Source organism: Parambassis ranga, chromosome 7 (assembly GCF_900634625.1).
Source record: "Parambassis ranga chromosome 7, fParRan2.1, whole genome shotgun sequence".
NCBI classification, from domain to species: Eukaryota; Metazoa; Chordata; class Actinopteri; family Ambassidae; genus Parambassis; species Parambassis ranga.
The window spans coordinates 1,857,596-1,873,615 of NC_041028.1; the positions used below are offsets into that span (position 1 = coordinate 1,857,596).

The following is a 16,020-nucleotide window of genomic DNA, read 5'->3' on the forward strand; positions in this document are numbered from 1 at the left end:
CTGATTTGTCCATTTATGAGCAGCATTAAGAGTTTATCTGGTCTCTAGTCTGAGCCTCCATCACACTCAGCGCTGCTCTGCAGGGGTTTGTCCAGCTTTATTTACCGTTTATGACTGCTCTCAATATTTCTCTGTTTGAAAGCAATAAAAAAGGTGTGACTGCTTCCTGTGCCTGCATAATAACCACTTAGAAAGAGCTCAGGTGGACTCAGTCATCCTGCTGGTGACTCATCTGGGGGGGGGGGGGGGTGTCTTTGGACTGTCAGAATTAGCAGAAGCACTTTCCTCAGTGGATGTATATTTTCAGTAACACTGATACACTGACTGAGCCGCTTGTTTATTCCTATATGATGTGCGTCAGCATGCTCTGATGAAGAAAAGAGACGATCACGACTTCATGTTGATTCAATGTATGGATGATACAGATGTCATGCAGTTAAAAGTGCAACGTTACACCGTGCAGCCATTTAAGGCTGAAGACCTGCCGCCTCCGTCAGGAGGACCCTGACAGGCTTATTGTCGAGAGCAGATTGCAGAGCTTTCAGAGCTGGGGTCGACTTGAGTGCAACGCAGACAGCATGAAAGGTGATGGATGAAAACAACGCATGGATCCACTTTGTAGGAAAAGCACAACCACAAACATTTGACAGGGACGCTTTGGTCCACACATGGACGGAGGAGAGCTGGATCCAGACTCCATGATCCCCACAGAGAGACACACAGAGTCTGATATGCAGCACTGTAATAACTCTGATCAGCTATGTGTAGTAGGTTTAAAACACCACAGTCCCGTCCTATAGCAGCAGTTTTTATCACCTTACTGAAACACATGACACATGTCACATGACATTATTATTACAACTAAACATGTGATCTGTTGTGAGCTGTATCTAGAAGAAGCTCATACAGAAACAAAAATCAACCCAGGGCCTTCACACGACGCCGCTGCCACCAGGAAACCAGACTCCAGAAATAGAGGTACCCAGCCCAACCAGGAGGGAGAGGAAGAGGAGGAAGAGGATGAAGAGGAAAGGGGGATTAGCGCTGGCTGTCCTTCCTCCTCTGCCCGCCCTCCTGCCGTGCACATGCTCAGGTCAGGGGAAAACTGGAGTTATTTTAGAGCGGAGTGGAGAGGAGGATTTATCCTGGGAGAGGCTCTTCTGGTCCAACTGTCCGCTGGCAGAAGGCTGAGGGTGGGGAGGAGCGCCGCGGAAAATCTGTGAACGTCTTAACCCCTTACACGCCACGCGGTAACAGCCTGCCTGTGTTTATAAGGCTGCAGAGATTCACACTTCTTTAAAACAATAAGACCACGACAGAGCTGTTGGAACAGAAAAATAAATCATTTGCAGATTATTTTCATAGATAAAAAGAATCAACAGATGTTCATTTTAAAAACGTTCAGTCTGACTATGAGAATCAGCCTGATCTCACATCGTGCTGCTTCACCTTTGACCTGCACAACAACAACAACAACAACAACACACAACCTGGCTCACACACAGGCCATCATGCAGCCAGCTAACCCCCGTGGATTAAATCTGAGGCTCTCTGTCATCTCAGGAAGTGAGCAGCACATTTCTCTTCTCTCTATTAACCCTTGCAGTCAGCAAACCGCCACAGTATCATTTGAAACACACTGTAGTGATGTGGGATCTCACCCAGCTTCAACTTTGGGTAAACAGGCTTCCAGGAGACGTTACCATGGAAACACATACTGTGTATAGTGTTTAAAGAGTGCGTCCTTCAGCTGGAGGACCTCAGCTCCAGCCACTCTGTTAGAAAGCCTCCACCTGTGCTAAAGGGGGTCTCGAGCAGAGGAAGCTGAATCCTCATCAGCTGCAGCCCCGACCTCTGACCTGCCTGTGACAGGCAGCGGCGAGAGAATACATTTACCTCTGAGACCAGAGGAGAACGCTGGAATACCTGGACAGGAAGCCCACAGATCACGGCTGTTTGGTGGGTACATGCTAAGATATTTGTCCCTTTCATACGAGGACCGTGCTCTGCAAGTGTGTGAGGATCCATGTGAGCCGGACCTGGGCAAAGTACAGCCCGCGGCTTGGACCCGGGCCCCATTGTGAGTTAAATGTGGCCCGCAGACCGGACTAACCTGCAAACCACCACCCACCCAAAAATAAACAAAGGCCGCAAAAGTCAGCTGTTGAGCAGGACATTAGCAGTAACATCCTTCCAGCCCTGCTCGTCTCCTCCCCGCTGCAGCGCTGGCCTCATCCCATCTACTCCTTGGAGGGCTGCACTTTAAAAACACTGCAGACTATGCTGAAATGTACGGGAAAGCGTGCGAAAACCGCGGTGCTGCAGCTGACACCTGCTCCAAAAAAGCACAGGGCTTCCCTGACTTTCCGAACTTTTTGGATTTGAGGATTTTGTTTCAACATACGACCAACACACAGTCAAAGCAGACATGGACACACACGGGGTAGGAAGAGGAGAGGACAGCAGCGACAGCAAATGATGGTCATTTGCGGCCCACCCCTGATGTGAGCCAACAATGGACATGTGGTCAGTGTCCCATTTTGCACACAGGAGGCCGAGGCAGAGGCGTGGGTGGAGGGCGGTGGAGGGCGGTGGAGGCACAGCCACGATGATGTCAGCCACTTGTCATAGAGTTAAATGGCTTGGGTCTTGATTATGACGGTTGCTGCGGTCTCCTGGCATCTATACGAGCCGCAGGCGGGCACTGAAGTCTATCAGACCGCCATACTTGGCGAACACTGAATGCTAGCCTCCAATACAGTCTTTGCGTCCGTTCTGGCTGCTGTAGAGCTGAGGACACCATAAAACAAAAATAACAGAACTGCAAATGTAAACGTTCAGGGGAAACTTCCCATGGTGCCTTTAGGCCACACCCACACACGTGTGTGGAGAGTATGACCACGGCTTTATGCTCATACACTGATGCACGTTCATCAACAGAGGTGGACGGCTGCGATGGCGTCTTGTGCGGCGCCACGCACTCAGAGAAGTGAGTGTGTCGACAGCCAACTTAACAACAGCAACACGGCACAGAGCAGCAAACAGACAGCTGCACTGTCCCAGTAACCCATAAACACCGTGACTGCTGCGGAGTCATCTGACCTTTCTAACTGAAGACAAAAGCGGCCTGTTAGGGGGTGTCTGTTGGTGTAAACAGGCCTCTATGAGAGACGCTGCTCCTGTGTGGCTGCTTGAGTCTAATTAACTCCTGTTTGGATGCTCTCAACTCTGCTGGAGTCCAAAAAAAAGTTCAGATCCACTTAACAACACAAACACAGACGAGCGGCAGATTTGTTTAGCAGCAGGGTGTCAGCTGCGACGCACAAGATGGAGTGTCATACAACTACACAACACAACGCAAACACTCTGTTTAGGAGAGGGCAGAAAAGGAGTAAACATGGCAGAATATCTCACAGGTTCTGACCCATATTCTTAAGATTAAGATTAAGATTAAGAAACCTTTATTAGTCCCACAATGGGGAAATTGCATTTTTGCAACATTTTTTCTCTGAATGTTTCTAAGAAAATCAATTAAAACTGACTGGACTTCAGGAGGGACAGACCCAGAACCTGAGGTTCAGCTCAGATCATCAGTCCACCTGTGTGTGTTACATGGACAGATGAAGACCTTGTCCCTGACCACCTCCATAAAGCTCCATTCAAAGGAGAGGTCACTGTTCCAGGGCCTGGCACACGTCACCGATTGTTCCGCACACGGTGTGCGGGTGCATGGTCATTCCGCAGCAGCCACCCACCCTCACACACTCACAGAGAGAGAGAGAGAGAGAGGGGGATAAACACGCGCTCATCACTCCGAGCACGCGCGTGCAGGGGCAGCACGGGCCAGCGTGCGCCTGCCGGGATCACGCTGGCCCGCTGCACCGTGCGCTGCTGAAGGATGATGATGATGATGATGATGATGACCGCACAGCGACCACCGCGCACAAGGTTCAGTGGACACGGAGCCCTCACACTACAGCATCTCTGTCACACACACACACACACACACACACACACACACACACACACACACACACACACACAGCAGAACTCACTGAAACAGCGGCGCGGAGCAAAGTGCGTAAAAACCTGCGCGTTTTTCTGGGCTCGGTCGCTGAGTGCGCCCCGGCGGCTCGGTGCGATGTGGCCGCAGCTGAGCAGGCTGCTGTCCGCCGGCCAGTCACCGGCATGCGGGAGGAACACGCTGAGGCACGGATCAATAAATGAGACAAACGCCTTCTTACCTTCACTTCTGCAAGATTACAAACATGAATGTCGAGCCGCCGCCTGGGGTTCTGATGTTCGTCGGTTGGTTGAATTGTTTATTCATTCGCCTCCAATTTGTCTTATTGTCTAATTTTTTTTTATTTTATTTGAAATGGCCAATATGTCCTGCTGTATACAGGGAGGGAGTGAGAGCACACAGTGGGACCCTCAAGACTCTCTGTGGCAACCGGAGGGGGGGCGGGGCCACGGCTGCTTACGTCACAGAGAGAGAGAGAGGGAGGGAGAGAGAGAGAGAGAGAGAGAGGCAGGGAGGAAGGGAGAGAGGGAGAGGGAGAGAGAGAGAGAGAGGGAGTGTGGTGGTACTGTGACTGACTCCATGGAAAACAACGGAGCTCCAGCAGCTCGGGTCCATCCAGCCTTTGTTCCCTCATGTTTCATGGATGCTGAAGACTCCGAGTTTAAATCCTGCAGTCAAGTCATTCTGAACGTCAAACGCCGTCAGTGTGAACACACACACACGTCCACGCCGTGTTCCACTGCTGCACACACTGATGAGCCTCATCACACAAAGCTCCACTTCAGATTTATTTAACTCCACTCAGCACAGCGCACCCAGCATAATAATCAAGTTAAAGATCTTTCTTCACTTTCTTCAGGCTGTAGTTTGTGTAAAGCTTCTTGGTTGTTAGCAGCACTGAATAAAACATGGAACTTTTTGTTGGGACGTCACAAATTAAACATTCAGCCGCACGACTTTCAGAATTTTCAAACATATGAATATGACACACTGTAGAAAATTACATTTTCCATTGACTGGTCAAATATAATTATAATATAATTAGTTATAATTTCAAAGGTAAATATCTTCTTCTCTTTGTTACTCAGGGTAATATTAATATTAGTTAATAATGATCTGAATACTTCCTAAACACACAGAACGCTTCACAGACACCTGACACAAGCTTCATTCAGCTGAAGCTTCATTTCTTTAACACACTGACCTTCACCCACACAAATAAACACACACTCATGAAGCTGCTGCTGCTGTGTGTGTGTGTTCTGCTAGATTCCCATGACAAACCTGCCCCCTATAGGCAGAGCAGTGTAACTGTGAGTCCTCAGAGGACTGAGGGAGCTGCAGAGATGATGGGGATGCTCATGGCTGAAGAGGCCGCGCGGCCGGAGAGGAGACGTCAGAACAGAATTCATTTACATTAAATTCAAAGTGAATCCAGCGCCTGTCCACTCAGCACCGGAGCCGGTTTGAAGAGACTTTAAAGCCTCATAGTATCATAGTATAGTACACCTCTCTGAGCTTTCACTGAGCTTTGCGACCTACAGTGAGCGCGGTGCACTTACGGGGCGTCGGGGGATTTTTCTCTCAGTTCTGTTTCCATGGCATTTCTACTTACAGCAGCGAGCCGGGCAGATGGTGGGAGGATAAGTCGTGAAAAGGTCACGCCCCTGGTGCAAAAACCTACAGTGAGGGCTTCGTGCCAGGATGAAGACACGGGCCGGTTTCTTGGTGTGACCTTTATCTGGGCTGTTTCAGTATCATTCACACTGTATTATATTCTAGACTGGTACTGACCAAGCCTCTGCTGGTAGCAGGGACACCGAGCTGTGGCTTATACAAACTAAAAATACATATATTAGTGTAGTAACAGACAGACAGGATAACGCCGGTGAGTTCTGGCTCCATCACACAAACAAACAGCTCATTATTTATCACTGTCAGAAACTTTCTAAATCAACACAAAGCTCCTGGACGGCCGGCTGGTTCATGTGTGACTGGCGGCTCGTTTACAGTCAGTCTCTCTGTACTGCAGAGCGCCGGGAACGTTTACAGCTTTCATCCAAAGTCCAAAGAAAACGAAGGAAACAGAGACTTACTGTACAGCTGCATGGATTCCAGCCCGGAAGGCAAAACGAAACAAACACGGCTGCATGAACAGAGTGAGTGGATGTGAATAAACTGAGAGCTTGATTACTGCGCTGCCTCTGGATGCTGACAGTCCGAACTACAGCTGGACCGCTCGCTGTGCCAACACCTCACAGAAACACAAGTGCAGCGCAGCCTCTGGCCGCTCTGCCGCCAGCAGCTGGGACTGGGTCAGACCAGGGCCGGGCTGTGAGTTGCTGTGTTGCCCGTCCCAGGAAACCTCCATGAGACTGACAGGCCGACAGCAGCGCTGAACCCACTGCACTCTGCACACTCTGCAGCCTTACACAGGTTGTTCAAACACACATTCTTGTATCTGCAATAATATTCATGACTACCATGGCAACACGTCTCGGGCTCATTCTGCGCTTATTCGGCCAGAGGAGGGCGCACAGGAGCATTCTGTCGGCCATCTTAAGGCAGACGTTGGATGGTTTAGTTCAGTATGGACACACCAATGCTGAACACGCCGCCTTACACCAGGTCAGCAACACACCAACACACTTTCTAAGGGCGGCTGCGGCCATGTTTAAGTTTTACACAAACTACAACACATTTAATAAAACTTCAAACCAGCAGTCAAACAGGAAACAGACCTCTGCTCACTTGTTCAGGCAGCTGCAGCTCTCAGCCCTTTATCTCCAGATGTATGATTTTTTTTCTTTTAGTAATTATAACAGACCAACCCCCACCCATCTCCCCCCTGCACACACACACACACACACACAGACACACACACACACCCCTCCTCCCAAAACTAATGAAATGTCTTTCCTCTGGAGGTAGCTGAAATAATGGGCAGACAGAGGGAGAAGGGGAGACCATAAATGATAATGAACCACCTCATTCTCCTTTTTTAATTCCTTCTCTGACTCACCCCCACCTCACCCCCACCAGCAGCTCTCCAGCACCCTCCCTCCCCTCCACCCTCTCCTCCTCACTCACATCCCACTGTCACCTGCATATTTTCTCATTTTTATTTTATTTTCACATCCTCACTCAGAGCCTCCGCCCTGCCGTCCCCTCCATCCTTCCATCCTCCTCCCCCATCTCCTCTCATTCCTCACCCATTTCTACATTGTCTGCAGCACCACCAACACCACCACCCCCCCTCCCCCCTGCCAGGACGCATCCTGGGTAATTTCCTCCTCTTATTGAATTGGGACGGGGGGCGGATGGAGGGAAAGATAAAGGGATGGGCAGATGAGCGGAGGCTTGGGATGAGTGCTAATGGAGCCGGTGGAGGATTCACCATCACAAATATGCAGTGCATCCTCCTCCGTCTCCGTCTTCTGTCTTCCTTCACCTCGTTTTGTCTCTTGGGTATGAGCACAAATGCCTCTCTCTCTCTCTCTCTCTCCTTCTCACTCATGTTCCCTTATCCTCGCTCGCTCTCTCCCCCCTCATTTGAACAAGCCAGACAAAAGACTCCGACCTTCTACTTCTCTTTTTCACAGGATGCTATTCAGCTACCCAGCACCGTGCCTGCTCCCCCTCACACACACACACACAGACACACACAGACACACACACAGACACACACAGACACACACACACACACAGACACACACACACAGTGTGAACCTAATGCTCCCTCATGTCCTATGTTATTTCTATAGGTGAGTGAGTCATTGCTCCTCTATTCCTGTCTGTACTTCTGCTCCTCTGGGTTGAACACTATAATCACAGTCTCTCTCTCTCACACACACACACACACACACACACACACACACACACACACACACACACACACACACACACACACACACACACACACACACACACACACACACACACACACACACACACACACACACACACACACACACACACACACATTTTGTACTGCTGTAAAAACTTCACATTAACTCTTCAGGTCTGACAACATGTTTCTCATGTGAATGTTTAGAAGCAGAAATTGTGGGAAGGTGAAGGAGGCGCAGCGTCTAACACACAACAGCAACACAACCTCTATATATATATATATATATATATATATATATATCATTGTGAACGTCCTGCTGTCCTCTCCCCTGCCTCCACATGTCACTGCCACCTGTTGATGACTGGAAACCACTGAATGTACAGAGAGCAACATCCAGATGTCCACTAGGAGCTGGCTCAAACCTCAAACCCTGCTACTAATCTCCCCTTTATCACAACTGCAAGACCTAACTGGTCTAACCTAACCACCTAAGACCTACCTACACCTTAATACCTTGAAATTGCTTGATTAGAAAGAGCTGCTGTTCATTTCTCCCTCTGCCTTTTCATGTGTTTATTTTGTTTTTAAAATCTCCTCCATGACTGACACGAACCGTCTTTGTGCTTTTAGGCGTAATGAAGACCTGATCCTTAGACCGGGGGTGAGTGATGCTGAATATCGGCCCCTTAGCCGCAGATGTTGGAAGCTTAGCATCGATCTGCAGCCTCCATCAGTCAGATCTTAACGGCTGCAGGCTACAAACATATTTTATTTATCATTCAGGGGCAACCTGATGGTTTTAGGTGACTGAGGGTGAAGCATGGCTGCAGATTTACATGTTTTTCATGGACGCTTGGCTGCTCGATCATTAGAGCACAGAACTGAACTAAGTTCTTTTATCAATACCTGCGCAGAATGACTGATGGCACACAAAGCTCCCTATACATGAGGAAACATGCAAAGAAATAAACCTTCATTTCGTACATCTCACATAAGGACGGTAATGAGAACATGTCGATATGTCAGTGTGAGCCAATTAGAACAGCTCTGACACGATGTCACCAAACAGGCTGCCACCACACTTAGAGAACAACGGGAGTCACAGAGGTGTGTGTGTGTGTGTGTGTGTGTGTGTGTGTGTGTGTGTGTGTGTGTGTGTGTGTGTGTGTGTGTGTGTGTGTGTGTGTGTGTGTGTGTGTGTGTGTGTGTGTGTGTGTGTGTGTGATACCTGCAGATAGACAGGCAGATGTATTGGCATTCCAGTGTAAATTGGTACTTCAGTGTGTCTCCAGTCTCTCTCTCCTTCTCAGCTAATTAACTCCACGCTCAGAGGCCTGGCTTAATTGGAACGAGCTCAACCCTCTGTTCCCCTACCCCTTATCGAGACACACACACACACACACACACACAGAGGAACTATGACTGACAGCGAGTGTGTGGTACTGATAGTCACAGCAGTACAGGAGGGGGGAGCGGAGCTGGTGGTGTTATGGGAACAATATATGGAATACACAAATCACCACCCACCCGCACAGCTGATCCTCAGAAGAAGCAGAAGAAGCTCCTCTACACCAGTCTACCCCGTCAAGTCAACTAGCAAAGCTGATTTATAGATTTAGATGAAACTATGTGATGCAGGATGTCCCAAAAAACAAGAAGAAGATATGAGGTGGTGAGCAGCTCAGTTAAAACTCAGTGCAGTCTGGTTTAACCCCTGTCAGGGTCACTTCACGTGCTGAAGACACAGTTTGTCTTTCTCCATTGTCTGTTTAACCAGTGCATAAAATAAAGAACTTTTCCTACAGTGCAAATGTCTGGAAACTGACCCACCATGGTGGCACAACAAGCAGCAGCAGCAGCATCCTCGGAGCCCCACAGTCTGATGCTCCAGTTACCGTCCACACACGTCCACATTTTTACTGAGCACCAGTTATTAATGGCTCCTAATAAAAATATAAACTCTGCCTACAGATTACACTTTTATTCCTCATTTTGCTGAACATTCAGTTCAGAAACCTTCAAGATTCTAAAACATAACAACATGTTTGGCTCTCAGGCGCTTTGTTCACATCGCTGGAAGCTACAGAAGCAAAACATCTTCTGCACGTTCTGGTCGACTGACCTCCAGCAGCTCAGACCACAACATCTTCTCCTCATTACAGTATTTTAATTGCGAGTGCAAAAAACAATGAGTGGGAGTTTTGTTCCTGCCAAGGCATTAAGTGGTGCGCCTGCTTCCCTCCCACACGCGTGTCACAAAGAACCTGCTGCTTTGTTGCAGGTGTGATCAGGACTTACTTCATGACTGACTCTCAGCGAGCACGGAAACACACGGCGCAGCATCACACACTAACATGCAGCTCCGCCGCCGTCACCCCACGTACCTTGTTGTTGCTCATGCACCGCAGCTTCATCTGCTTCATGTAGGTGGTGGTGAGAGGCATGTTGTAGTCTATCACCTCTGGCACCAGCGAGCTGGGTCTGTCGTTCTCTGGAGGGGGAGAGAAAGACAAACTATTGTTCACACTCAGTTTCTGTCTGAACACTTAAGAGCGGTCGGTCCTCTCTGTACCTGACCTGTTACTAAATACACAGCATGGATGATGGGGGACGCCATGTTGGTGAGTCCATCTAAACTCCTGGTTATTCCAAATACAGGCAAACAGGTGGAGGAGGGGTAAAGGAAGCGGGAAGCTCACGCCTGCCTGTCACTCAAAGCGCTCATAACTGTGTGAAATTGTGAGCCTCAATATAAAGAACACTAGTGAGCTTCCTCCCGTGCACAGCTGTCGAAATGGCTTCTGCACCAGGCCGTAAACACGTTTACGCTGGAGGTCAGCTGGGATCGACTCATTCTGGGACCAGGCCCCCAGAGGCCACGGGGGAACATCATTTCTCAGCCTGCAGGTTTCCACTTGGTATGCACACACACACACACACACACACACACACAGACACACATCAGGAAAAGTTCATGCACACAGCAGCAGCATTAAAGACTAATAATCACGTCCCGCGGGGGCCTTAGTGGGACACACTCACAGTATTGTGTTTTGTTTTTCACTCTAAATAGTTGTCCAGTCAGGGTGTGGTATTTGGAAGGTGTGAAGCAGCCTCCCTGTGTGTTAAACCAAAGGACTGCAGGAACACCAGTGTGTATTTTCTGTTATTCATCCTGCAGTGTCAGTAAGCGGACACTAGAGGACCCTCCAGAGCAGAAGGCAGAGACTCACAGACAAAGGGAAGAATGTGAGGAGCTGTGAAGTGTCCCTACAAAAGCAGCCCACGCATTCACACAGTGTGTTTATAAAGAAACAAACATGGTGTCAGCTCTTCATGTCCTGACCCCGTAAAGGCCGCGGAGCAGGAACCGGTGAACACAGGGGGCACCGGATCAATACAGCACGGGGCAGTCATCATTGATTAGTGACTGATAGTCTTGTTGGAGCGCAGGAGGAAGAGGCAGAGTGTGTGAGAGTGTGTGTATCCACCAGAGAGGGACAGACACACACCAAGCTGACATGTGGGTCTTCAACATGTGGCTCTGGACCTGCTGCTGGGTCAGAGGGTGGATGGTCCTGTAGGCTGCTGTCAGCCTGACTCATTCATTTCTATCAGTGGAAGCATCGCAGAGAGAGAGAGCAGCAGAAGAACTGTACAAACTGTACTTTGAGCCTGCTTATAGTATATATTGTAATACAGTATTTTAATTGATCACCCAGACTGTGATTGATAAGCTGGATTTGAACATTATTCAGAGAGGACTGGACTCATTCAGAGGATTGTTCTGCTGCTCTATGCTGAAGGAAACCTTCCCTTCTACGCTTCCATTCATTCCTTACATCAGTTTAAAGCTTTTTTCTTTTTAATTTCCTTTTCCTCCACACAAAAAATAGTGTCTGCTCACACACACACACACACACACACACACACTCTCCCACTGTGAGCCTGCTGCCTGTGTCAATTAAACAGGGTCCTGGTCCACACTGATTAATTGCATTTAATAATTCACAGCTGAACTTTAGTGGGAGTCAGTTCAACATAGCGATAAAGGGGATGAGGTTGTGTGTGTGTGTGTGTGTGTGTGTGTGTGTGTGTGTGTGTGTGTGTTGGGGAGAGGCCGAACCCCCACAGGGGAGGAAGGCAATTAGCTGCTCTCTCTCTTTGAGTGGCATCCAGTGATGGCACAACAAACACTGGCAGAGCTGCTGGATGTGTGATTGTATTCTCAGCCTATTACATCGTCTAATTAAATAAGATGAGACGTGTTTACAGTCTTCATTTTAAAATCAAAGATTCTGACCAACTGGCCCGGGCAGCCGTGTTATTAAATATTTAGGAATCAGGGAATGAAGGGAATGATCAAACAGAGCTCAGGCCTCCGCAGCCTTTCAGCCGGCCGGGTTTTCAACTTTAAGAAAAGTTTCAAGAACGCTGAAAAAAAAAACAGCCACGTGGTCCTTCCTCCCCCCATCTTTGCACATCTTTCTCTTCCTCCATCTTTCTCTTCCTCCATCATTGCCTCCTCCCCCCACCCAGCACTCCAACAGCACCGGTTCTTTCTCCCTCTCTCCCCCGACTCTGTGGAAAATGAGCTCGTTTCCTGGGCCATTTTCTTTGTTAAAAGCCATTAATTAGGCTAATTGAGGAGAGAGACAGGACACTCCAATGACTCCTCTGTTTAATGAGGGATGGGAAGGGGGAAGAAAAAACGTGGAGGGGGGTGGAGGGATGGACGGAGGGCATGAGGAAGAGTGGGGGGGGGGGGGGCGACGCAGAGGAGGGATGGGACAGGAAACTCGGAGCGGTGATGATGGGAGGGTGGGGGAGAAGAGCTGGAAGCGGGATGCAAGGCAAGGGTGGTGGGTGGGAAGGATAAAAAAAGAGATGGACAAGCTGGAGGGGGGAGGGAAGGAGAAGAAGATGAAGATGGGGGTAGTGATGAGGAAGAAAGGGAGGCGGGGGGCATGCTGGGTGCCAGTGGGTGTAGGATTGGCAGAGGAATGAACCGGGGAATGATACATCATGGTTCTCATCTTTCAATCGGCTTTTATGAAAATCCAGCTCGGTCGGCTTCTATTGCTGCCCGGTAAGGGTTAAGTTAAGTTAAGGGTTAAGTGAAGATCAGGACTTGGGATTAAAGAGATCCTTCCACAACATTAAACACATTTTACGAGGCAAAACTTTCCCTCTCCTCCATTTTCACGGCTACCACGGTAACCAGTCACACCCCAAACATCATGTGGCGTGTGGTCATGTGGCCACAGGAGGGCGCCAGACACTGGTCATTCCAGTTACCTGATACAATCGATAATTAATGGTTGATAATGTGACTTTTCCTCTCAGGCGATGTGTTGATTATTTTGTTAAAGGTGGGGGGGGGGGTGAAAGAAGAGAAGAAGACGACGAAGAGGAGCAGAGAAAGCAGGAGACGTCTCTGGATTCCTTTGAACCGTCGTATTTTAATGGGGACGCACAGGAGATGGAGAGATGTTCAGCTGTGGATGACTGAACACAGGAGGAAGAACCGTCCAATCAGAACGCTTCTTTTTTCAGCGTTAAAGCTTCTCATTAAGCGTCCTCTGTCGGCTGGCTTTGAAAGCGAGATCTTCAGCTGAGAATCTGTTCAGCGAGGCGTGAGATGAAATTAAAGGATAAACAGACCCGGTCTGAATCGTCGCATGAGTGACAGATGTGATGTTTGCCCATTTAAAAAAATTAATTTTCAGTCCCAGATTGTTGTAGAAAATAAAATATTTTACTTTGCCGCAATGATGAAAATGATGACATCACAGGGTTTGGTCGTATAATCGCTGTACTACTCCATATCTGCGTGTCCCACCACTGACCAGCAGGAGAACGTTATGAGAGGTCAATGTTTCCCTTCAGAGCACACAGAGCAGCAGTAGATGGGAAAGTTTTCCTTCGTCATTGTTCAAGTTTAATTTGATTAAACTTGAGCGGCTGTGCCCCCCGTCCCAGTTTATACCCTCACTGATGACACGTCTCTGCTGACTTCTGCATCTGATTGGGGGGATGATATCTGCTCACACTGACACTGACAAGAACAAGAGTTTTAACTGAACTGGGTCAGAACCACCATCGTCCTGTGGTCAGCTGGCATCAGCAGAACACCCAGACGTGCTGTTTGTGAGGATGTGCCCTGCTCTCATTACCAGCGGTGTATGACATCACTACTCCTCGTTACACCCACTGGGTTTAGCTTTGGTTGTAATTGCTCTGTGGGTTTGTGTTCAGGCACCTTTACGTCGGTATAGATGAATTTCACTCCTCAGACTCTCACACATAGCGGCAAAGGTTAAATGTAGCGGGCTGCATGGTGCGTAATGAGGAGGGGGATTCTACACACAGGCCGACTGCGTGATGGTAAACTCAGAGGTCCACGTGGACGCTCGCTGCTTCCGTGTTCGTACCTTTGTAGTCCTGACCCGCCGTGCTGATGTGCATCCTCTTCTGACACTCTCCACAGCTCATCAGGAACCGAGTCACCGCCTCCCTGGGCAGGAAGGCGTACGTCTCCGCTATCTGAGAGAGAGAGAGGGGGAGACACTGAAGTTCAGACTGCAACCAAGAAGGGGAGAGCATGTAGTATGAGGATCTCTGAAGATAAGTATCAGTGAGAGAGAGTCAGTCAGTGTGGGCTCACTGTTCTCAGTGGTATAAAGTCCACAACAGGAAAAAGCTCCACATGCTGTAGATGTTTATCTGTGTTTACAGGCTCTACAAACCAGTTTTTAACCCTCACAGCAGCTGCAGAAAGCTGCAGATCAGCCAAACACTCTCTGAGTATTCGTCATGTGACTGCTGCTCACGTGAGTCCATCGACATGTAGGTCAAGAAATGAGTCATCACATGATGTGAAGCTAAGGTTTGCTTTAATCCAGATGTATTCATCATCAGGTTTGATGGTTCTTCCTGAGAAAATGTCTGTGTCTTAACACATGAAATTTAACATGAACTTCTGATGTTTATTACTAATCCAATAAAATCATTTCCCTCGTGACTCATTGTTCATTGATTCATTTTTTTGCTTGTGAGCTGCTGAGGAGGCGTAATATTCTGGAGTATTTCAAAATATATGAAACATTTATTCTAGAAAATGGCTACAAAAGCACAAAAGAAGAAAGCAGCAGGAGGAGGAAGGGTGGAAACAGGCTGCTGTGTAGTCAAAGAAATAAATGTGTGTGTGTGTGAGGAGGAGAAAGCCGAGGCAAATGTCACTCACAGCCTCTGGTGGCACTTGTATTCACTGTGAGCTGTGTGTGGAAGGATCTGCAGAAGATTCAACACAAAAAGAAGAAGAAGAAGAAGGAGGAGGAGGAGGAGGAGGAGGAGGAGGAGGAGGAGGATAAAGAGAGCATGTTGGGATCTGTGGAAGCAGCACTGCCATGATTCGACCAGGAGGGGGCAGTGTCAGCAGCTGAGACAGCACAGCGGGTGTATTCACTCAGTTCAGGCTGGATTTGGTTTAAAAAACTAAAGAACATGTTTTTAAATTAATTTGCTGCCTTTATTCCGTTCAAACAGCAGGTTTGGACCAATGCTTTGATTTTTTTCTCAACAAATGATGAACTGAGCTTTTCTTGACTTCCAGCAGCAGCAGGTAGGTTTTTGAGGGGAAGTATCTGCCAGGTCGCATTTCTGATCCGAAACTGAAACCGACGCTTAAAGAGGAAGAGAGAGACAGAGGGGGGACGGGACGGCATGTTGAGCAACAGGACGGTTCTTAAAGAGAGAAGACAGGCTGCAGGAGCAGAGGGGACAGAGGGGACAGGAGGGACGGAGGAGACAGAGGGGACAGAGGGGACAGAGGGGACAGAGGGGACAGAGGGGACGGAGGGGACGGAGGGGCCAGAGAGGACGGAGGGAACAGAGGGGACGGAGGGGACGGAGGGGACAGAGAGGACGGAGAGGACAGAGAGGACGGAGGGGACGGAGGGGACAGAGAGGACGGAGGGGACAGAGAGGACGGAGGGGACAGAGAGGACGGAGGGGACGGAGGGGAAAGTGGGGACGGAGGAGACGGAGGGGACAGAGGGGACGGAGGGGACAGAGAGGACAGAGGGGACGGAGGGGCCAGAGAGGACGGAGGGGACAGTGGGGACGGAGGAGACGGAGGAGACGG

At 49.0% G+C, this 16,020-nt stretch overlaps 1 protein-coding gene across 1 annotated transcript in view; it reads right to left on the reverse strand.

Annotated features, from left to right (window-relative positions):
- Window positions 1-16,020, reverse strand: part of LOC114438525 (nucleolar protein 4-like) — a 96,923-nt gene that overhangs the window by 61,436 nt on the left and 19,467 nt on the right. Inside the window, exons 3-4 of the mRNA XM_028409956.1 lie at window positions 14,309-14,420; window positions 10,259-10,365 (exon numbers count right to left, since the gene is read on the reverse strand). Of these exons, the coding sequence (XP_028265757.1) occupies window positions 10,259-10,365; window positions 14,309-14,420 (219 nt within the window). The remainder of the gene's footprint in view (window positions 1-10,258; window positions 10,366-14,308; window positions 14,421-16,020) is intronic.